Genomic DNA, 25,185 nt, shown 5'->3' on the forward strand with positions numbered 1-25,185 from the left:
CGCTACGGCCACCGAGAGCTACGCGGGCGAGTGGAGGAACGACAAGCGTGCTGGCTGTGGCGTGAGTCGACGCTCTGACGGTCTCTGTTACCAAGGCGAGTGGTTGAGCAACAAGCGTCATGGCTATGGCTGCACCACCTTTCCTGACGGCACCAAGGAGGAGGGAAAGTACAAACATAATGCGCTGGTCAGCGGCAAACGCAAGAATCTGATCCCGCTACGTGCTAGCAAGATCCGTGAGAAGGTGGACCGTGCCATCGAAGGTGCAGAGAAGGCAGCTGAAATTGCAAAGCAGAAAGCAGAGATCGCTTCGTCCAGGTGAGCATGAGGCATGATCATTACATATTACTCATCACCTGCTGAGGGTGGACAGTGGGAGGAGCTAGTTATAGTGTTAACCTAAAAGTGAGCATGGTTATGGGGTTGAGTTTAAATTCCAGGACTGCCCTTTGCTGGTAAGTCACAACTGAAATCAGAACACTACCTGTGTAGAATTACTTTTTAGCTGGGGGTGGAGCTCATTTCTGGCCCAGAAAAAAAATGATCAGCAGTCTGAAATACAGAGACTAGCGTGAGTCACTGCACTGCAATTCTATAAATGAGTTTTTCCAACCTAGCTGCAAAATAATCTGACTAAAGACAGATGTAGAAACACTTTAAATAATTACATACAGCTTCTTTAATCCTCCACTGTGCTCTGTTTTGTGCTTGGACTGAGTTCTGCCTCAATTCCTTGGATCTTATTGATTGGTTGAGCAGATATCTGGTGTGATTGGTCGAAGTAATGTGTGTGTTGGTGAAAAGTTGTCTGTTCTCTGATTGGCTGGAACAGACCCATAAAACACAACTGTTAATGGAACAAACTCTAAACTAAACGTTTAGTAATATTTCTGCTTCTCATTTGATTTCTTTCTGGCTCTGTCATTCGATTTGTGAATCTCTTCCTGTTTATTTGTGGATCACTGTTTCCTTGTACTGGAGACTCCTTCTGTTAATGTTAAATCAGTGTCTCCTGACAGAAAACCGCACCAATGGTTGGGTTTGTGTGGATCGTCAGCTGTACTAGTCCCTGTAAAGGCGTTGTTGCTATAGAAACGATGCTGTGTTAAAAATTTCGAGTGTGTTAACGTAATCCTGTGCTACAGTCAGAGCTGCTGTTATAAGAAACTAATCAACACCTTCTGACCAATCAGAATCGAGGATGCAGCAGTGCTCTGGCAAATCTCTTAACTTCATTTTTAAACAACAGGATTTTTTTTTTTTTTAATGAATTCTACACAGACTCAGCTAACCCGAGCTGAACGAGGCTGGTCTGCATGGCTGGTGTATCAGCTGACCAGATCAATAACATGAGAGAAGGCTGTAAATTGTGTACTTTGTGTCTTTTTGTTATTGTGTAAGTGTGTTAGAGCTAAATCTGGTTTGTGTGACGTAAGAGTTAAGCTTGGTTTCGATTGGATCGTGTTCATTTCTCTCCGTGACTGAGCGAATGTTTCAGGGGCACCAACATCAGGGGTTTATTTGGGTCACTGCTAATAAGTTGCTGGTTTTCAGGAGGAAGGAAACTTCACAATGGATACTGAGAGAGATTTCTGCAGTATGACCTGCTGAAGAAAATTCCAGAAACGAGGAGGAATGAGCAAGAAAATCTTCCTCCCCCTCTCTCTCTCTCTCTCTCTCTCTCTCTCTCTTCTCTATCTCTTTAGCATGAATGTCACGTTCTTCTCTCTAAGACAGACTTTCTATGCACTTCCTGGGGCAGAGCACAGATTGTGATGTCACTAAATAAACTGAACCAGTTATAGGACACAAGAAGTAGGAAATGTTTAGGTAACTAGCTACAGTAGCTTTGGTTCTGTAAAACTGTGGTTGTTATGGTCACATAGATAGCGGAGAAAACAATGATCATGACACTGAACAATGAGGCTGATCCCAAAATCACACAGAAATGCAAGCTAGGTTACAGGACGTTAACTAGCCGACTAGTTACATGCTAGCATCAGGTACACTCCATGTTAATAAGACCAAAAAATAAATAAATACACAGCTCCTCATGCTACTATTCCCTATGAACGAGCTGCTACTATGGAAACCATAATATAATAAAATATAAACCTGTGAAATTAATCAACACCTTATGACCAATCAGAATTGAGAATTTAACAGCACTGTAGTGTAAATGCCATTGAATGTCAGAAAGAGTGTGTGTGTGTGTGTGTGTGCGTGTGTGTGTGTGTGTGTGTAAACGTGCAGAGGTATGCATGCGCTATATCTAGATCATCACTCACCCTTCAAATCCCATTGACCTGGTTTTGGAGCGAGCGATTACACGCTAACCCTGCTGATCTGCTCGCTGCTTAGCCGTGTTCTCTCCCGGTGACACACACACACACATTATTAGTCATTTTAGAACACCTGGATGAACAGTATTGATAGAAATGAGGCCCTGTGGCTCGGGTTTCTGTGTAGAAGTTAGTGCACTGCTCAGGGATAAACTCTCCTTGCTGAAGTCTGTTAGGTTCTCCTAGTGGTGTGTGTGTGTGTGTGTGACTGATAGATTGAGAGGAATTTATCCTGTAACATTTTTGAACACAATGTAGTGAAGTATTATGGATAAAATAAACCATAATTAGCAGCGCTGTTTAGTTCTGGCGTCTGATTGGTCAGAAGGTGATTAATTTTCTCTACCAGTAGTTAAATAGTAGCGCAGCTGCAAATCACAGCTTTGTATTCCTGTGCCAGTTCTATATTAATATTAATATGTAATAGTTTCTATAGCAACAGCTCATTCACAGGGACTCTAAAATAAAGATAACTGATATGAAGACTTCTTAATGTAAGGAGGTGTTTATGTATCATGTGTGGAAGGAGTCTCCAGTGTGAGCACTTTGTAATAGTCAGAGAGAGAGAGAGAGAGAGAGAAAGAGAGAGGGGGGAAGAGAGAGAGAGAGAGAGAGACAAAGATGGTGGTGAAGGAACGAGTGTTTATAACTGCTATAACATGAGCGAGATCAGAAACCAACCTGAGACTGAAGGATACATCTGAGGATTTATCATCATCATCATCATCATCATCGTCTATTTACAGTAGAACTGCGTTCCCTAAACAGACATTCAGAGCTCTCTCACTGCTCCTTACGGTTTAATTATGTACTTTAAAGGAGTTTTATAAGTTGCACTTCGTTCTCTAGACACTCTAAGCGGAGTTTCAGGAGACGTCCCCTGGAGGGCTGCGCCACACTGACGAGCAATTAGCTCTGAAAGATATGCTTTAGTAACGTTCTGAAAGGGTGAAGTTCTAAGCTGCGTCTCTGTGGTGGATACAGGAGCCCTGAGGGGAGGAAGAGGAGGAGGAGGAGGGCTGGGAGGATACGTGTGGAGCTGATGTTACTAACAAGGAAAGGGAGTTGATCTGGGATTGGAGAATATCCATGTCTTTGTATTATACCTCACGTTGCACAGCAATTGAGTACACTGGGCATGGCACAGGGTGTGGGCGTGGCTTAGCCAGTAAGTGTGAGGATCTATAGTGAGATTCTGAATTATTTGAGGCATCCATAGTAGAAAAAAATCGGATCATTTCTTCATCTTGTGTAGCAATCCTCTATCTTATAATGTTTCTGAGAGGTTTGAGGAACCTGAGAACCCAGAGGAACCGCACACAAACACACTGAGAACATCTCCATATGGACAGAAACTCAAGCTGTGCACACCGGGGTAAAGTTTAGTTGGATATTTTCCTCAATTCTATGCAAATTTGGTGATGCTCTGAAGCAACAAATCCGAACCAACGATTCCTCGGGCCGATCTCGCAGTACAAGTGGTCCGACGTTACCTGAGGTTTGACGTTAGCAGAAATCTTTGGTGTCTCTGGTAAGTGGATGTAGCTCACTTTGCTAATCTAATCTAATCTAATCTAAGACAAGCATGTTATACATAAATCAAACAATCCGTAATAATTTCTATTTTACTCGTTAGTTTTATATATCTGTCACCAGAATGAAAGCACACTGAACAGGCCACGCCTAGATCAGATTAGATCAGATTTCGATATTCTCATACTACATGACTGCTGGACAGTGAGAAGGCTTCTTGTTTAAAGATCTGATAATAAAAAATGTAAAATAATATACTCATTTTATTGAAGTCAAATAAAATTCCGGATAAAGCCCCGCCTCCGTGCTGCACATGCTGTTGACCCGCCGGAGCTCAGCGTTCATCAGACCTGTTTACAGCACAGCGTGAATATTACAGGAAGGACACCAGGGAGAAGGTGACATTTTCAACAGACTCTAAACAAAGTGCTTTTAGGAACTGAGGGAACTGTAACATGCTGCTAAACTTCTCAGGAAAGCAGAAGGCTGAGAAAAGTTCCTGAAACAGGAGCGAGAGGATTCTTCAATTCTTCATAAAGGCAACTTTAAGGGCTTTCAGAAATATGCTGAACGTACTGTATAGGTTATATTTTTTATTATATTTCTTAATTAAAATGCTCTCTGTTTTAGGATTTATCCTGACTGATGGTATGTGGTATGTAATGTGGGAAAAATTACGTAAAACTCATTTACAATAATAAAAAAAAAGGATTATAATTTGTCATTTGGGGGTGTTTATTATACTGAATCACAAAAAAATGATTGCATCCCAAAAAGAAACAAAAAAACAATAAGAAAACATCAAAGCTTTGCACTACGTATTTATTTACTTATATGCTTTATTTATTTATTTATTAGCTAGCTACAAGACACTGAGCAGTGTCCCAAATGATGTACTACACACTTTAGTGAAGATGATGTCATACGATGTCGCTACAGTAGCTTTAGCAAAATATGCTGAAAAAAGTTAAATAAATCACACGGCGTGAGCTGGTCTTGAAGGATGTTTGTAAGACGTTTCGTGCACCAGAGTGTGGTCAGCCATCTTGAATATGTTTTCTCATCCAGCATCAGCACCTGGTTGCCCCGCCACTATTCCGCTAAGTAAGCAAATCTATGAGCATTTTAATAGGTGCTTGAGCCGGGGTCTTTTAGTGCCCTTCTTCTTATTGGAACAGGATCATTAGCAGTGAAGTTCATGGGCGGCTGTGGGTTCAGCATGCTGATTGGTCAAAAAAGTGGAGGCGTGTAAAAGAAAATAGAACACTGTGAGTGAGAGTGTGGAGTGATGAAGCGGATTATTTTTCCAATTGTATAGACACTCCCATCTCTGTGAGACACGCCCATCTCTGTAAGATACACACATCTCTGCAAAACACGATGGTCTCTGTGAGACACGCCCGTCTCCGTGAGACACACCTGTCTCTGTGAGACATGCCTATCTCTATGAGACACGACATCTCCGTGAGACACTTCTATCTCTGTGAGACACGCCTGTCTCCATGAGACACGCCCATATCTGTAAGACACTCCCATTTCTGTGAGACACTCCCATCTCTGTAAAATGCACCCATCTCAGTGAGACACACCGATCTCTGTGAGACACACCCATCACTTTGAGACAGGCCTATTTCAGTGAGACACACCCTCCTCTATGAGACACACCGATCTCAGTGAGACACACCCATCACTATGAGACAGGCCCATTTCCCTGAGACACGCCGATCTCTATGAGACTGGCCCATTTCCCTGAGACACGCCCATCTCTATGAGACAGGCCCATTTCCCGGTAATGTGTATCGATTAGAATTATTCCACAGTAAATAAATGAATAAATCCTCCTTCATTTACACTGCCATCATTCTGTTCCAGAATGATTTCCTCCATATTTTCTATTTTATTGTGACTTCCTTTATTTTCCCTGAAGTATAACCCAGATTCCTCCTGCAGTTTAAGCACAACATCCGCCTCCTGAGAAGTATACTTTCAGATCCTATTCCAAATTAATCCCGTTAAAACCGAGCGCAGGTGTGTAACCTGATTGCATGGAATTACGCACCACATTTAGCTCTTTAAAGCTCAATAATTGGATAATTTGTTGTGTCAAGAACCTAAGAAGCAGCAGCAGCAGAGCATGCAACGGTTCAATAAATGTATATATGTATAATATAATATACATAATATAATATATATAATAAATGTATAAATGTAGAGTTTAAATGAAATAAATAAAAGCACGTTTTATGCCGTGATAAGGGGGAAAAGAACTTTTATGCTAGGCTAGGCTACTTAGCATTAATATGGTCATATTTGTAATACGGTTTAAATTAGCATAGAATTGGGAAAACCTCTATGTAAATGTCACTTGTGTTGCTGTCCCTTGCAGTTTTTCCAATTCTGTGCTAATTAGCAATGACACTGAAGCGACAAATCCAAACCAATCCAATGGCATGTGCAGTGCAACTTTAGTTCCGACATGCGTTAAATGTGTACAGAGACGTTAGGAAGAGAAAAAGCTTGGAAGAAGTATCAGAGAGGATACAGCTAGTGCAGTTAGCATGCGATTAAGCTAGTAGGAAGCTGAGCAGGTTACATGTCAATCAAACTGCTGATTCAGGTATTAACAGTTCATTCTTTTCAACGCTCAGGTGATTATCATAATAATGAACATATATATATATATATATACATATATATATATATATATATATATATATATATATATATATATATATATATATATATATATATATATATATATATATAATGCTAACACTTGGCTTCAAGTGAGTCACACTGGTCAGCACCTGTGTGTGTGTTGCAGATTATAGAGATCTGTCCAGCAGAGACGTGCAGGATGTGGGCTAGCGGCTAAGCCGATTAGCTTGTGGGTCATCGCTGTTAGACGTGATAAAGAAACCCAAACACCTGCTGATGAGCTAATGCCGGAAATTAGCGTGACTCAGCACAGGTTAGCGGCGGCGGATTAGAACTACAGCGCCAGGGTTTTGTTTACGAAAAATGCGTCAGGGTTTTCGCTGGTTCAGAGTAAGTCATTTAGAAAAAAAAAAAGCTTCGAGTGACATCATAATTAAATTATTACATATACGGAACTGAGTTATTATTCAAATCACTTCCAGGTTTCTGCTACATGTTGAAGTTTGTCGTGGAGGCGTGGCCTTAGGGGCAGTGCTATAACTCCTCCGAGGAAGTGATTTAATTCTCCAAATCCATATTCAGGTATAGATTATATTCATGATCCATGCTGCCTTCAAGTACCTGTCAGAAATATATTATATAGAAATAATTTAGGTAAAGACCAGTTCAATGTAATAATTACTGTACAAAACTTTTTTTTTTCTTTAAGCCCTGATTTTACAGTTAGGGGGCGTGTCAGATTTTTTTTTTTTTTTTTTTACTTGTTAAAATAAACTTCTTGTCGTTGATTATTGAAAAAATACTCTTACTCTTATTGAATAAATCTCACACCATCCATTTTTTCTCATGCCTTGAAGACAATTGCTAATAATCAGGGGTGACTTGTTTGGCCACGCCCCTTTTAATAAAGTACCAAAACTAAGTAATGAGGTGTGTGTAGTGTGTGTGGGCGTTTTTACTGTGACAAGCATGTGTACTCTGCGGAGAGACACACCCAGCTCTGCCATCTCTATCTAATGTAAAGAGAAATCAAGATTACATTCCAGGTTTCATCTACATGCTCATGCTTACAGGTATCTGGCTGTGTCCTAAACCACATCAACACGTCTGATGATGTTATTTTTAGGCAGAGATTTACACATTACATTTCTGGGTGACATTGTGGACTACAAATAGCTGTTAGTCAGAGAAGTTAACTGTCAGACATGTTTTTACCCCTCAGCTGGTTACGGAGTAACAGTTTATACAATAAATGCCGAAGCTTTATGACATTCGGGAGCTAGAACATCCTGTTCGTAGTGTTTCCGAGTCATGCCGAAGGATGTTAAACACACTGACCTGCTCTGTAAAAACTTTCCGTCACCATTGTGACTGTCATGATCCAAACAGAAGACTGTTTCTGATCAATTGTTCTGTAAAATAGCTGAAGGCTACAAATGATTCCACCATTAAAGTCTGCTTTAAGCAGTATTTCACTCTTTAACTGAGTCCTGCTTTAAAATGAGACTCTGTGGTGTAATGAGAGCTGTAATGTTGGCTTTGTTATCGTATTGGAAGTGTAGCATGTAGATGATTAACCTGAATGAACGCACATGAAATGTTTAATAAATATGTGACACTCTGGTTCTGGTATTCTGTGCGTCTGGGATCGGTAAAGTATTATATATATCAGATGAAACAGATCCAATTCTGCTCTGTCTTTCCTTCAGGGTGTTAATGAATGAGACAGAGTGTGTGTGTGTGTGTGTGTGTGTGAGAATAACATGTTTAGTTGTGAGAGGTGGGAACTGAGTGTTAGGGAGGGGTGAAAAAAGTGTGTGTTTGTGTATGAATGAGAGGAAAGTCTGCAGTGATTAACTGGTTCAATCAAAGTGATGAAACTGCTGCCGGAAAAATATATTTAGACTCAGAGCATTACAAACCTCCAACGTGAGAAGGACAGACACAAAAGCCAAGCCTCCTTCACTGAGACTGACTGACACAGAGGCCACGCCTCCTTTAGTGTTGCTGACAGACACAGAGGGCACGCCTCCTTCACTGAGACTGACATACACAGAGCCCACTCCTCCTTTAGTGTTGCTGACAGACACAGAGGCCACGCCTCCTTCACTGAGACTGACAGACACAGAGGCCACTCCACCTTAAGTGTTGCTGACAGACACAAAGGCCACACCTCCTTCACTGAGACTGACAGACACAGAGGCCACTCCTCCTTAACTGTTGCTGACCGACACATAGGCCATGCCTCCTTCACTGAGACTGACACACAGAGGCCACGCCTCCTTTAGCATTGCTGACAAACACAGAGGCCACTCCTCTTTTACTGAGATTTGCAGAAACAGAGGCCACGCCTCCTTCACTGAGACTGACACACACAGAGGCCACACCTCCTTCACTGAGACTGACAGACACAGAGGCCACACCTCCTTCACTGAGACTGACAGACACAGGCCACGCCTCCTTTATGCCGGGTTCACACCGCACGATTTTCAAAGTCATAGGATCACTGTTGCCTTCACACTGCACGACTATCTAGGGTAGCATTCAGTCCCTGCTGTGTTCATACTGTACGATGGATGGGTGACAGGAGGTTTCACACTGCATGACTTCACAATAGGAAGAATCACAGACAACTCTGTCTGGTCCACAAACTGCGTTTCACAACCGAACATACACGATAATAATATGGAAATAATGCAAGATCACACGTGATGTTAGAGTTCTCGCGCGAGACTGGAAATGTTACCCCACAAAAAGTTTGCAAGCCAAATGGTCAGTGCAGGGAACAGGATTTTGCGTTTTGCATAATTGAACAAATGAATTATTTTGCAATGTGCTGCTGCTGATGCGGCTGGTCAAGCAAATGTTTCCGCTTTATTTCTGTTTGATGCTATTGTAAAGCGTATTCATTCTGATATAACTATATTTAAGACATTTTTGTCTGATAAAAACTTATAAACTCTGTTAAACTATAATACTGTACTCCAACCGAAGCCATGCTTGCTGATATTGTGGTCTATAACTCCTCCCCGAGCTGCCCACTGCCCTGTATCTCGCCCTCTCATTGGCTGTAGGTCATCGCCGAGGTGTTTTTCAGTCAGAGCTCCTTTCACACTGCACGGTTTTGAGTCGCCGACAGGTCTAGATATTTTTGCCTTGATTTTGCTAAACTAGTCGGCTACTTTGCAAAACTAGTCGGAGACTGAAAAGTTGTGCAGTGTAAACTCGGCATTAGTGTTGACACATAGGCCACACAGACACATAGGCCATGTCTCCTTCACTGAGACTGACAGACACAGAGGTCATGCCATTTTTAATGTAACTCACAGGAGCAGAGGCCACACCTCCTTCAGGCCTCCTATATGCTGATCTCTCAGTGTAGATGTAGGTGTGTCAGTTTTAACAAAAGGGGCATGGCTTCTGTGGTTGTCAATCACAGTGAACGAGGCATGGCATCTGTGTCTGTCAATATCACTGATGGAAGTGTGGTCTTTATTATTAGTGGTTTTGTGAGAGAGCTACACATTAATCAGCTACAGTTACATTATTTTCTGTTTAGTGTCACCAAAATGAGGATGGGTTCCCTTCTGAGCCTGGTTCCTCTCAAGGTTTCTTCCTTTCCATCCCAGGGAGTTTTTCCTTGCCACCGTTGCCACAGGCTTGCTCATTAGGGATAAAATAGTCTAATTATAGAATTTAATAATTTATTCTTATTTCTAGTTAATTAGTTATTTTTTATTTTTTATTATTATTTTTCATTTTCCCCTCCCCTTTCTGTTTTCTTCTTTTGTAAAACTGCTTTGAGACAATGTTCATTGTAAAAGGCGCTATACAAAATAAATTGAATTGAATTTAATTGAATCACTTTCACTGTGTGAATTCAGTTCTGAATCAGTGGAGTCGACTCCTGATTCACAAAACCTAGAATCGGATAATTGACTCTTAAACGTTAGATATCAGTGAGCAGTCATTTAATAGTTCTAGTAAGAACACTATCTAGGCATGAATCTCTCTCTCTCTCTCTCTCTCTCTCTCTCTCTCTCTCTCTCTCTCTCTCACACACACACACACAGACATCCATGAAGCTGAGTGAAAGTGAATAAATGATTTATCACGTCTACTCCTCTGTCTTTTCTCTTCCTCCTACTATCCACCTGCCTTTTCCTTTTTTTACCGACCCAGCATCCTCTCTCTCTCTTTCTCTCTCTCTGTCTCTCAATCCCTCCCTCACACTTTCTCCTGCCGTTGCCAGGACAACCAGAGAGGCCTGTCCCACCTCGGCTCACCTCACCCTCACACACACACCCACACACACAGTGCGGAGCAGCCGTCACAGCTCAAACCCACTCAGCACAAATCACACGCTAGCACACAGAATGCCCACACACACACAAACACACACAGCCTCACAGCCATTGCACACATGAAGATGCTCTTTCACACACACACACACACACACACACACACACACACCTGACCTGCTGCCTGAGTGAGGGGGCCTGGAGCAAAATGAAAGAAGGAACAAGAGTAAATCAATACACCATCACATGCAGCACTGCACCAAGACACATGTAAGGAATTAAATACTCTGTGTGTCATTCTGTTACAGGAAAACAATCACTCATGAGCTACTGTTTGCTATCTATCTATCTATCTATCTATCTATCTATCTATCTATCTATCTATCTATCTATCTATCTATCTATCTATCTATCTATCTATCTATCTATCTATCTATCAAATCAATAAACTGCTTGAGTAACTGCCTCACGAATGTCTGTGTCCCTACAGACAAACTAACACAATTCATCTGAGAAGGTTTTATGTTGTGCAGGAGAACACCTCCATTAGCAGCAGTTAGCTAATGGTGCTAACAGGGTAGTGGTGGCTCAAGTGGTTAAGGCTCTGGGTTGTTGATCAGAAGATCAGATTTCAAGCCCCAGCATTACCAAGCTGCCACTGCTGGGCCCCTGAGCTAGGCCCTTAACCCTCACCACTCCAAGGGTGCTGTATCATGGCTAACCCTGCACTCTGACCTTCTAAAGTTGGGATATGTGAAGAAAGAATTTTACTGTGCTGTAATGTATAAGTGACAAATAAAGGCTTCTATTCTAGTCTAATCTATCCGGTTAGCATTGCAGTACCATCTATCTAAAGTAAGATTTTTATCTTAATTTGTCTTATTTAATTGGCGTTATTGTTTTTCCTCTTCTTCTCCTCCCGCTCCTAAGGACGGCCCATGCGAGGGGGAAGGCGGAGGCAGCCACGATGGCAGCACAGAAAGCGCAGGAGGAGTGCAGACTGGCCAGAATCGCAGCGAAAGAGTTCTCACCTTCGTTTCAGCATCGAGGAAACGGTGAGAAACCCAACCACGAAAAAGCACAAAATCACACAGTTACACTTCAGCAGAGCGACAGATCACAGCTGAGCGCAGACGTATAGCGTTAGTGGGCGGACTGAATCAGTTGTGTTAATTCAAATAGATAGATAGATAGATAGATAGATAGATAGATAGATAGATAGATAGATAGATAGATAGATAGATAGATAGATAGATAGATAGATAGATAGATAGATAGATAGATAGATAGATAGATAGATAGATAGATAGATAGATACTGTTTCTAAAGTTAAGTGGTTTATCCCTCGGCTCTGTTGAGTTCTGGATTCTGATTGGTGGTCGTTATCAGGCATCATTATCCTTTCCATAGCAACAGCTCATTCACAGACACGTGTGCAGCACACGCTCTACAGAAAAGCATTAAAAAATAACTGTTGAAGTATTTTTTTAATGATTTTATTATTTTATTTACCGCCTTGTGGAAGGAGTCTCCAGCGTCAGTGCTGAGGATTTACACAGGCATTTTACACAACTGATTATTCTAAAAAAACTAAGAGTAATGATGAGTGTGTATGTGTATAAGTGTGTATATGAGGACGTGTAGAGAGTATTTATTTAAAAAAACAAAACAAAAAAAACCGTGTAACGTGAAAAACGTGTAAATGTTGTTATAAGGGAAGTTAGTTCTGTCGATATAATAAGCATGATTATTATTCAGACTGTAATGTAGCAGGATGCACTTAGGTTACGCTTCACCTGCTGCGGGTGGTATGAGGGAGCTGTGTGTGTGTGTGTGTGTGTGTGTGTGTTCGGGTGAGGGTGGTGTGGGAGTGAGTGATGGCACAGGCAACAGGAAAATGAGGGGAGGCCAGGAATGACCTTTCTAATGCGCCCACGCATATCCATCTTACACACACACACACACACACACTACATCTTTTCTTTGTGAGAGCCCTTAGCAACCAAAAAGAGACTGTAGCTAAAATAAAATTATTGTTGATTTGAGGAGGACATATAACATTTTCATATTAATAGAAGGACCAGTAGTGATTTGGATAAAATCTGCAGACACACACACACACACACAGTATTCTTTAAAAAATATTGTATTTTTTTTTCTATGTGCCCTTATATGGTCAGTTTCCTGTCCCATGTTAGAAACATACATCAAAGCGCACTGCAGTGCATTATGGGTATTCTCTACTCGCTACATTATTTGTACAGTAACCCCGTGCCCTGACGCTGGAGGCTCTTTCCCTAAAGGGTGAATAAACATCCTAGAATCTTAATTCTATAATAAGTCCCTGAGATGAGCCGTTACTATAGAAACGATAAATGCTGTGGTATAAAAATTCTATTTAATTTTATTTGTCTAGCGCTTTTAACAAGGACATTGTCTCAAAGCAGCTTCACAAAAATATATACATTCAGAATAAAAAATTACAAAGTTTAAAATTCATTTACATCTTTATAAAATTTATTTATGCATAATAAAAAAAAAAATTTTTTTAAATAAAAAGGGTGTATTTTCTCCACAGCCTGGTCTTGTGCTTTTCTAGTTCCTATTTTCGTCCTCATCATTATTTCACTGCTTCATTTTTTTTAAACCGCACTCTGCTTCTGCCAGACTGTAATAATGTATGGTCTCGAATTCTCTGATTAACCCGATGGATAATATTCAACATGGATTTAAAAACTCGGCTTGTTGATGCGTCATGGATTAATGCATTGGGTTTGACATTTTTAAAAGCTATTCAGTATATGGGAACTTTTAAATAACTGCAGTGTCTGTGTGTGTGTGTGTGTGTGTGTGTGCGTGTGCAGGAGTGGAGTGTGAGAGGCCGAAGCCACAGCCCTCGAGTGATAACGACGTAGAGATGATGTCTAGCGAGACTCCGGACAGCACTGAGCTCTACATGAAGGGCTCGACTCCTCCAGAGCTCACTCCCGATGCCAGCCCAGGTCCGAGTCCCACCTCCAAACCTCGGGCCCGCCCCAAAAACGCCCGCTTCTTGCGTCAGAGTGCGGTGGACGACGAGAGGGGTGGAGCCTCAGAAATTCAGGTTCTGGTGGAGGGCCGAAGCCACGGGAGGCCGAGTGCCGGGAGCGGATTAGGAGAGGAATACCTGAGAACGGCCAACACCAACGGACACCGGCACTCCTCATCCAATCACAAGGCCTCGTCACGGGAGCACGGCTCGTCCAATCACAAACCGTCCTCACGGGAGAAGTGGGCGGAGTGGACTTCGCACCGGACGCAGACGCGACTGCTTGAGCAGGACGAGGAGAAGCTGAGCAACTACGAGATGGAGATGAAGCCGTTGCAGCCCATGGACTCCAACTCCCAGAAGCCCTATGGGCAAGGGGAGGAGCGCCACCGGGGCAAGAACCGGGGCAAAAACCGGGACAGGGAGAGAGACAGGGAGAGAGACAGGGACAGAGAGAAGGAGAGAGACAGAGAGAGAGAGGACGCGACACGGCCCGGTGTGGAGTCGGTGCAAAAGCTGGACAGTCTACGTGTAGGAGAGAAACTGGAGGCTCGGCCTCTGCGCAGGGACCTCATGCTCTCGCCCCCGCAAAAATCCTCACCCATTGCACTAGAACACGACAACGAGAAACACACACAGCTCAAAGCCAACTCGGTGAGTGTACACACACACACACACACACACACACTGTCACAGGGAGCAAAACTGGCCTCACTGTCTGGGTGGGAGGGGGAAACTCTCACTCGCAGCTTTACAGAAGCATAGAAACATAGAAAAAAATGATAAAGTTTAAAATTAAGTTATTATTTATCCCTAACATTTATCCTTAATGAGAATCCTGAGACGACGGTGGTGAGGAAAAACTCCCTGCAACGATACGAGGAAGAAACCTTGAGAGGAACCAGGCTCAGAACCTCCTCCTCATTTGGCTGACACTGGACAGTATATAATGTAAATGTAAATAATGTCCTTTCTTCAACAGTTTATAGTCATGAGGAATTGTGCAACCCAGAGATCCTGGGGAACTAATAGGTCAGTGTAGTTTCTGAGTTCATTATAGACTTAATACTAATTCCTTGACTGATGCTCAAAGACACCGCAATAGTCTCGGTCAGTCCACGCAGATCTATCCACAGCAGTAGTGAGCACCACCAAGAGGCGAGACTTCAACCAAGGGTAGAGCGTCTGGATGGATCACGCAGGTCCAGAAAGAAGAAGTGGTCACACTAGAAACTCAGGAGTGAGATGAACCAGTACTGCAGGGAGAGCTGTTACACCTGCATGACAAATTTCCATAGCTACAAGACGATTTCTCCTTCAAGTCTCTTAAAATCTTGGAATGAACCAGCATGGGGGTGTGTCTCTTGTCTTGACCAATCACAGGTACAGAAGTGACTCTGGACAACGTCCTGCAACAATCACTCCAGTTACACTGTATATTTTTTCCTGGATTCCAGTCAAACTTTCAGTCTCTACCTGAAGTACAATGAGGTCTTTAAAAACCATGTTTCAGTCTCTGTTGTGTGTGTTTACAGTTTAGAGTGAAATCAGTCGCTAGCGCATTAGCATCTGTGAAGACTTTTTCAACCTCAATACAAAACTTTTTTTTTTGTGAAAACAGGTGAAGGGAAAGAGCACCACAGAGCAGGCCAACAACCTCGACCATGTCACACACACACACACACACTGCGCTGGCCGTGTGCACCTTGGTAACAGCAGCTCGCTAAATCGGCCTCAGATTGGCTGCTTCATGCTGTTGCTAGGGAACAGCTTATGCATTGCTCTGATATTAGCCAATAGGAGAGTGTGTGTGAGTTTCAGAGCGGCGGGTGTGTGTGTGTGTGTGTAGCTGCAGAGAGGCAAGGAGTGCAGGATAGTAGTGTAAAACAGGTTTACACAACACAGCAACACACTGAGGGGAAGATGTACATCGACAAATCGATAAAATCTCAGTCTGCAATTTAATCAATCAATCAATCAGTCAATCAATGTACAGTCACTTACTCATGTAGCAGAGCACAGATTTACCTCTGTGTTTTTTGCGTATGTCATTGTGACGCTAATTTGTCATGATATTCCTTTTCATAATAAAGCGTGACCATGTGTGTGTGTGTGTGTGTGTGTGTGCTTCAGCGCACGTGATGTTGTTGCAAGAAACACACGCTTCACTCGTCACGGCCTGATTTCATGCCTCGCATGATGCTCGTGTAGTGTGTCTTTGCCTGTGTGTGTGTGTGTGTGTTAGTGTGTGTGTAGCCGTAAACAGCTGCAGAATCACATCAATTAACAATCGCATGCAGATGGACGCTCAACATCTTTGAAGCGTTAGAACAATGCAGCTTCATTTCCATGTCCATCCCAATTATCTGCTGAGTGGCAGGAGAAGAAGATCAAATAAACATTGTGTGTGTGTGTGTGTGTGTGCATGTGTGTGTGTGTGTGTGTGTGTGTGAGTGTGTGTGTGTGGACCTGTGTGACAGGTTTGACCCTGTGGGAATTATTATATTTGTTTGTTTGTTTGTTTGTTTGTTTGATTGATTCATTGATTGATTGATTGATTGACTGAGTGATTGATTGATTGTTTGATTGACTGAGTGATTGATTGATTTTTCTGCAGCTTTTATTTAAAGATCTAAAAGAAGCAAATGTTTTTATTTGATTGCGATTAAGGTTCGGATTAGATTTCACTTTAGTGTATCATAATATTAATGTACAGCAATTAATCATTATTATTGTGTGTGTGTGTGTGTGTGCGCGTGTGTGTGATGTTTTTATGGGAGCATTCATCTCCATCTCGTAGTCACTGATCTCAAGCGGCTCAAAAATATCTGTGAATGAAGCCTTGGTTAAATGAAGTGTCCTCAAGAGTGTGTGTGTGTGTGTGCGTGTGTGTGTGTGTGTGTGTGTGTGAGTGATAGATGAGTCCTGTCTTTAAGGGAACACGATCATCCTCACACACACTGACTGACAAAAAATAGGTGTTAGTGAAGCTCACTTACAAAACACACTGTCGTAGATAGCAGTTGTGTGTGTGTGATTGTGTGTGTGTGTGTGTGTGTGATCTCAGTGTTGGAGAAATTGCATGAGGATGATAGTTAACGCTATGAAATGATAAAAGATATTGATGTTCTCTCTCTCTCTCTCTCTCACTCTCTCTCTCTCTCTTCTTCTTCTTCTTCTCTCTACTTCTCTTCCTCTCTCTCCTTCTCCCTCTCTCTCTCTCTCTCTCTCTCTCTCTCTCTTCCTCTCTCTCCTTCTCTTCCACTCCCTCTCTTCCTCTCTTCCTCTCTCTCTCTCTCTCTCTCTCTCTCTGTCTCTCTCTCACACAGGGCTCCAGCTCTATTCTGGTTGTCATGGTGATTTTGCTCAACATCGGAGTTGCCATTCTGTTTATTCACTTTTTTATTTAATACTCTTGTCATTTCCTTTATTCCCTCTTTATTTATCTTCTTCATGATTTGGTTCTGAGTGTTTATCGGCTCAGGCTACGTCTGATCTGATTAAAGGAAGAGTGAATCATGAGGACAAAGGAAGGAACGAAAGAAGAAAGGAAGGAAGGAAGGAAAAAGGAAGGAAGGAAGGAAGGACACACAAAAATGAATTTACAGTCAACTCGGGGCTCAACATGTTTTTCTCTCCATTTCTCCAAAGAGCTCTTGTTTTTCTTGGCTTTTTTTCTTTAGTATTAATGTTTTAAGATTCCTCATCACTACACTAGTTTTTTAAACTGCCTTTTTGGCGTTCTTGACTTTTCCATAGCTTTTTCTTTGTTGTTGTTGCTTTTTTTTTGGCTACTGGATTCAAATAAATGGTGGTGGTGCTGCTGTGAGACATGGAGGTTGTGTGTGAAATGCGTGAGCTGGCAGGTGAAGTGTTGTGATGATGTCACTGGATGTCTGAACCCACCGGCCCTCCGTCCCATCAACCCATCACCCCCATCGCCCCATCACCCCCATCCCTCCCATCAGTCCCATGGACCCCATCACCACCATCACTCCATCAGTCCCATCCAATCGCCTCCATCACCCCATCAGTCCCATCACTGCCATCACTCCATCACTCCCATCCAATCGCCCCCATCACCCCATCACTCCCATCAGTCCCATCCAATCGCCCCCATCAGTCCCATCGCTCCCATCACCCCATCAATCCCATCTAATCGCTCCCATCACCCCATCACTCTCATCAGTCCTGTCACTCCCATCAGTCCCATCACTCCATCACTCCCATCCAATCGCTCCCATCACTCCATCACCCCATCACCCCCATCCAATCACCCCCATCACTCCCATCACCCCCATTGCATCACCCCTATCACTCCATCACTCCTATAACCCCCATCTTCCCCATCACCCCCATCACTCCCATCACCCCCATCCAATAACCCCCATCACCCCTATTACTCCCATGACCCCCATCGATCCCATCACCTCCATCACTCTATTCCTCCATCTACTTCATCTCATTCTCATTCCTGGTCAGGAAGAGCCGTGTCAGTAACTTTAGAATCAGGACAGGTTCTGTTCTGGAGAGCACAAAACAACAATTCACACATTTTCACAACATGTTCAGGCACAAAATCAAGCTGAAAGCCGAAACAGTTTACACTCATTTTCTGTCAGCATCAGAGACAAAGCGCTCAGATTAACATGGAGGTCCAATTAGCTGTTGCTTTAAAAAAATAATCCAGGATTTTACACTCTAATAAATATCAGCTGGGTTTAAACAGAGTCAGTTTGGACCACCTCATCTAAGAGAGTGTTTTTAAGGTTTAAAATATTTCATGACAGTTCCAAACCTTTACTGTGAAATTCCACATAATACACACAAAATAGCCGATTAATACACAAATCCATTAACATGTTTTAAACTCTGAAATTCTTCTACTGTGTAATGATTCATACAATGACAACGACAATGTAAAACCAACAGTGGTTTCATCGCTGGTTAAAAAATTGACCAATCAGGACGCTCTGGTAGTTTATCATGGAAAAACTCATTTACCACGTGTGCATCTACACAGAAATGGATGTTTATTAACCCTACACATTCTGAGCATGGCTAAGCTCATTTGCATAATGAAATGCCCCCAAATCACCATATATGGTCAACACTTTCTAAAGTGGCCCAAAAAACAACTTGTTTCTCTAAATATATAATTATAATTATATTACAGATATATATTTATATTATAGATTTTCTGCCTATGTGTACATTCTATTTACATTTATAAAACCTTCACTGGAGTGAAAATCCCACACTTTTTAGCCATCAGTCAGCTAATTCTCACTGAATGTCAGTTTACCTGTCATTTCACCTTCCCAGCACTAGGGGGGGTCTGCATGCTGGGTCAGGGATGTGCGTAAATATAACGGTCATGTACTTGTAGAGAAGTGCGTACACACGCTTAAATAAACCAGACTGTTTTTATACAGTACAGAGTCATTTCTAGCGCTTTTACTAGCAAGTTTATTTTAAAATAGTTTCAGCAGAACTGTCATCAAGATATTTTATTTCCTTCAAAGTTTAAACCAGCTGTCTGACCATTTTATTTCCTCATCTTCCCCGGAATATAAATCCAAATTTTAACCTAACCATTTGGGCTTTTAATTTGGGCTACATTTCATTCTTACACCACATCATTATCAATTCTATATTATATTCCTGAGAGTAGACTCATATTCACACATTTCATCCAATGTTTTTGGTTTAAAAACCGTCCGAATGTTGGAAGAGGGCTAACACACGAAGCTATTAAATCCCGACAGGGTGCCATTAATTATGGAGGAACATCAGCACCCACTCACTCCACCGCACAAACCCACCTGAGGAAGCTGCTGAGGTCCACCTGAGTGTCAGAGACTGTTAACGTTTTTGTTTTTTCCTTCAAAAAAAAAAAAACTGCTGCTTTCAAAATAAATATTTATTGAAAAATTATTTAAAGAAAAAAAAAAAAGATTTTTTAGCTATTTGCAAGATGTCTGGAAAAAATGCCGACTGCCTTGTTTTTTTTAAAGAGACCAATCTGCATGCTGATGTATGGTTTAGTTTTGTAAAGCTACCTTCTGAGACAAATACGGATATAAAAGTCTTCTAGTTTTGGAAGCAGTACACGGTTGCTTATTATTTTTATTTATGAATTTATTTGTGTACATTTTTTTTTTCTTAAACCCTAACAAAACTGTTGAATCTACCCCGGCACTGCAGTGACGTCTTTCCAAAAAAAACAACAAAAAAACAAACAAAAAAAAACTATCTTTCAGAAGGCACCAGAGATGAACTCCTCATCCAACCAAAAGGGAATAACTCGAAGAGATGCGACCACTTTATTTTTTTTTCTATCCAGCTCACTGAACTCAAAGACTCTGAGCTGTGTGTGGTTTTTTTTATAGCATGTGTGTGTATGGGGCCTGTATCTCCCGCCTGAGTCACTGATCGCTCACAGTCTGTGCTCTCTCCCTTTATCTCTCTTTTCCTCTCTTCTCCCACCACAACAATTTTCAAAAAGAAAAGAAAAATTGTGAAAATGGTAATGGAAAGGAACGGAAGAAAAAGAAGAAGAAAAAAAAGGAGGCCAAACCAGTAGAGTTCCAGTGCTGGGTTTAACGTGCCCTCGTCCACCGGCGGGACTTCGGTAATAGCACTTTATTACTGTCCTTAAGTATTATTCTGTCAGATTTATACTTTCATTAAGTGAAAAATACTAGTTTAGACCTGATCACTAATCTCTTCTCTTTGGAGCATTTTATGTACATTTTATTTCAACATCAACATGAAAAATAAACAATACTGCCAATCCATCATCTACTGTTCATCAAAACCATCAAATCAAAACTTTTTAACTTTTTAAACCATTTTGGCTGGATGCTTCTAAGTTCATTTTCTTTTCTTTACCCAAGTTCGATCCTCTCGATCCTGTTAGACGTTGCTGGCTTCACGCCGGTGCGGTTTTGTTTCCACAGACAGAGACTGTACATGGTGAAAGATTTCTCCAGGCAGTTCGGTGCCAATGAGAACAAAGATGGCCGACGACAAAGCCTGTATCACGCGAGAGAAATTTCGGATTAAAATCTCAGTGTTTGTGCTGTGGGCAGCATGGTGGCTTAGTGGTTAGCCCTGTTGCCTCACAGCAAGAAGGTCCTGGGTTCGAACAGGCAGGGAGTTTCTGGTTTCCTCCCACAGTCCAAAAACATGTAGGTTTAGGTTGGTTGGTAGGTTGGTTGGTGATTCTAAATTGCCCATAGGAGTGATTGTATGTGGTTGTCTCTCTATATGTGTGGCCCTGTGATGGACTGGTGACCTGTCCAGGGTGTACCCCTGCCTTTTGCCTAATGTGTGCTGGGATAGGCTCCAGCAGATCCCCGTGACCCTAATTAGGAACAAAGCGGGTATAGACGATGGATGGATGGATGTTTGTGCTGCTGATGCAATGCAGCTAAAGATAAAGAATCCTTATTTTGAATAATATGTGTTTACTAGAGCCAGTTGTTTCCCAGATTCATTTTCTTTTTCTTCGTGGCACAATCAAACATGGAGGACGCGTGTTATCATACAATTTGTTATTGAATCTGTCTGAGATTTTATTGGAATCTCATCCAGTGATGAACAATCTGAAATAGTTTTGAGTCCACATCCAAGTTGATGATGATGCTGAGCTAACTACTTCAGGCCTGTGTGTCAGAATATTTTATAGAATACTTAAACCTTTAATGAAATAAGTACCACTAAAAGTACCTTTTGATAGCTAAGCAGTACCACCTGACTAACTATGAAGCTAGCTTGTTAAATAGGGTGTTATGTCATCTCAGGCAACCTGTGAAATTTACCTCAGTAACATTCTCATGCACCCCTCCCCCACCCCGATGCTGGCTGGATTGCTTGAAAAACTCACGGTTCTGCATGATAAATAGTTTTAACAAACATTTCCGTTTTTTCTTATCATGTCAATACTTTAGATTTATTTAATGAACTTGTCGGCCACGAAGTACCACAAACCCGGAGCAACGGAGAGGGCCATGTGAACAAATGTAAGCCCAAATTAGAATGCTAGCTGCTTAGCAATCTGATATGACAAGGCACAAGTAAGAGATACTACAGCTTTCCAAGGAAATAAATTCATTAAATAAATCTGTGTTTAAAAAGTTTACACACACATCCAAATCGTAACAGGAAGTCGGGGAGAGAGCGTGTTGAAAACAGCACTGAAAGCAGGTCACTGGTCACATGATCTGGTATAAATGGTCCAACTGGATGGCCTGGTGTACACACTCCATATGCTGTGTGTACTGTGAGCGTGTGAGTGTGCGGGAGATGTTTGGAGATGAAAACGAAGCATGCGGTGGCTGAAATCTCTCCTCTGTAACCTCCATCCTGCCCAGACGGACGCACCACGACCCTGCGGTCGGCCATCGCATGCCCGAGCATGCCCACTTCTTTTACTCTCTTTCTCTGATTCTGTTCTTTACTTTTGTTTTTCCTGGGAGTTTGTTCGTTTTTTGAGTTATGTGGAGAACATAATGAAAGTGTTTGAAAGTAAGCGCTTGTTTTTGTGGTCATTAAAAAAAAAACGGGTTTCTCATTTTATCACTGCCTTCTTTTATTAAACGCTGATGAAACGACGTCTAAAATGTAACTTACTTTACTTTAGACACGGGGACTGCTAATGGAAACTACAGCTAAATTATTATTTCAATACTAGTAATTCTAGTAGTTATTTATGTATTTAGTTAGTTAGTTAGTTCGAGTTACATTTTCATTTTTTTACCCAGAAACTGTGAAGGTTGCACTCAATTTTACATACCCTAAACACACACACACACACACACACTAAAATTAAAAATTTAACACTGAACACTTTCACCCTAAATGATGGAGAACGGCAGATTGTTTGCAGATAACTGTAAAAATAATGCTATAAAACTGAGGAAGTAAAAAAAAAAACTACAGTTAAATAAAAATAAAAATACAATGAAACATGAAATAAAAGTAGTCCTTTAAAGTGTTAGAATGCAAAATTCTATTAAAAGCTATAAACATAAAGTGTTATAAACTAATGCAAAAAAATGTATGAAGTAATAAATTCAAAGCATTTTATTTAAAAAAAAAAATCACAAAAATCACAATACACATAAACTACAAAAAATTAGGAAACTTCAGACGAAACTGAAATGAAATAAAATGCAAATGTATATTTTGTTTGTTTGGCTGTTTTGTTTTGTTTTTTTGCAGTGTATAAATTTTGGTAACTATATCTATGTAAATATCCTTACTGTTCCTGCTGATTCGATTGTAAAAAAAAAAAAAAAAAAAATAGTTTATTTTATTGTTTGTTATTTACCAACAAATTAATCATGATTTTTATATGAAATAAAATAAACCAAAAATGATTAAGTACATTAAAAATTATAATAAAAGTAAAATCTTTTCAAGAAACTTTTCCTTCTAATATTCAGCCCTGTTGAAGCTCCGCCCCAAATTATATGGCCACGCCCACTTTGGAAAACAAAACAAATCCAAATCAGTATTTTTTTGGAGAAACAGCTCAACCTACAGGGCGTGTGTGTGTGTGTGTGTGTGTGTGTGTGCGTGTGTGTGTGTGTGTGTGTGTGCATTTCAATTAAATGCTCCCTTAGACCTACATGCGCGCACACACACACACACACACAGAAGTACTGGAGAATGAAGAATGCGCAGTGAACCACAAGTCTGCATCCCCCGTCAAGAAGCATGAGGTGGTATATTCCCACACACACACACACACACAAATGTAAATTATATCAATTTTCTGTTCTAACTTGAAAATTTGAGTAAAGGCTGCAGGTAAGATCGTAGTGCCACTCACTGTGTGAGGAGAAGTGTGTGTCTGTCTGCAGGGACATGAATCCAATTTCACCAGAGATTACTGTACCAAAGCAGAAGAGGATTATGGGTAGTTTCTCTAAATCTGTGGAGAAGTTAAGAGAAGACAGGATGATATTAAAACCTTAATAATGTGTGTGGTGATGCAATCACAGCTGGTCAAATATTTTAAAATATTATTTTACTGAAGTAATTTTATTCCAGTAAAATGGTTAGCATCCATCTATGGCCTCAGTCTGAAAACTTCTTCAGGTTTACAGGTTTTGGAAATGAGTACATGAGGAGCCATGTTTACAGACTGAAGCTCAAAGAAGATGTACATTATGAGTAGATTATGGAATTGTCTTGTGATGTTCAAGACAAGCCACAATTGGCAATATTTGTGTCAGAAGACTGCACAGTTAAGGAAGAGCTGCTTGACATTGTGCCGCTGAAAGACAGAACTCATGGCATCGATCCGAAAGAGACACTGTTGACTGTTGTTGAGAAAGCAAACCTGCTGTTATCAAAACTAACAGTAATAGCCACGGACGGAGCTCCAGCCTCTTGTAGGGCTGTGTAAAGCTTTTGGACATTTCACTGTATTATCCATCAAGAGCACTAAAAAGCTGAACTTAGACCACATCATGAAACCTGTGCTGGAAATTGTCTGAATTTTAATACACTCGCATGCTCTCAGTCACAGACAGTCCGAAAATCTTATTAATGAACTTGATGAAGATCTTCCATCTGATCTGCTTCTTCGCTGTGCTGTGAGATGGCTTTCAAGAGCTAACGTGCCTTCTCATTTCTTTGAGCTTTCGAATCCGGTGAAGATGTTCCTCACAGAGGAACATAAAGGCTATCCTGAGCTACATGATCTCCGGTGAATTTCAGATTTGGCTTTTTTTTTGGTCGACATGCTGCATTATCTGAATGGACTGAACATGGATCTGGAAGGGAAGTTAAAGATGCTGTCTGGTCTGGCGCAAAGTGTTTTCACATTTACCAACAAACTCAAGCTGTTCAAGACACGTCTACAAAAGAGAGACTTCACACCTTTTCCATCCTTGTTGAAGGAAAGTGGACAAGCAGCAGAGGTTGTAAAAGGGAGTACTGCACGGTATGCTCCACTGTTTGAAAAGCTTGAGCAAATTTTTGAGGACAGATTCTCCAATCCACGGCAGAAAAGACCACAGATTACATTTCTGATCAACCCATTCACTGCTGAATCAGACTGTTTAAAAGCCCCTTTAGTGGAAGATGAAGCAGCTTGAAATGATCGAACTTTCTGAGGATGACAGAGTTTTCTGAGGGAAAGAACCAATCTTTTGGAAGATTGCACCAGTTGAGAGATATCCCTATGTCCAACAGGCTGCACTCAAACTATTGTCAATGTTAGGGTCAACTTACATCTGTGAATCACTTTTTTGGACACTGAAACAAGTGAAATTGAAGCATCGCTCAGTTCTTACTGACGCACGTG

At 41.3% G+C, this 25,185-nt stretch overlaps 1 protein-coding gene across 1 annotated transcript in view; it reads left to right on the forward strand.

Annotated features, from left to right (window-relative positions):
* jph3b (junctophilin 3b) overlaps nt 1–20,660 on the forward strand; it is a 48,534-nt gene extending 27,874 nt beyond the window's left edge. Inside the window, exons 2-5 of the mRNA XM_058397996.1 lie at nt 1–318; nt 11,765–11,889; nt 13,699–14,516; nt 17,192–20,660. The exon at nt 1–318 is cut by the window's left edge and continues 487 nt beyond it. Of these exons, the coding sequence (XP_058253979.1) occupies nt 1–318; nt 11,765–11,889; nt 13,699–14,516; nt 17,192–17,272 (1,342 nt within the window). The 3' untranslated portion in view covers nt 17,273–20,660. The remainder of the gene's footprint in view (nt 319–11,764; nt 11,890–13,698; nt 14,517–17,191) is intronic.
* Nucleotides 20,661–25,185: the final 4,525 nt, after the last annotated feature.

The sequence above is a fragment of the Hemibagrus wyckioides genome, linkage group LG08 (assembly GCF_019097595.1).
Source record: "Hemibagrus wyckioides isolate EC202008001 linkage group LG08, SWU_Hwy_1.0, whole genome shotgun sequence".
NCBI classification, from domain to species: Eukaryota; Metazoa; Chordata; class Actinopteri; order Siluriformes; family Bagridae; genus Hemibagrus; species Hemibagrus wyckioides.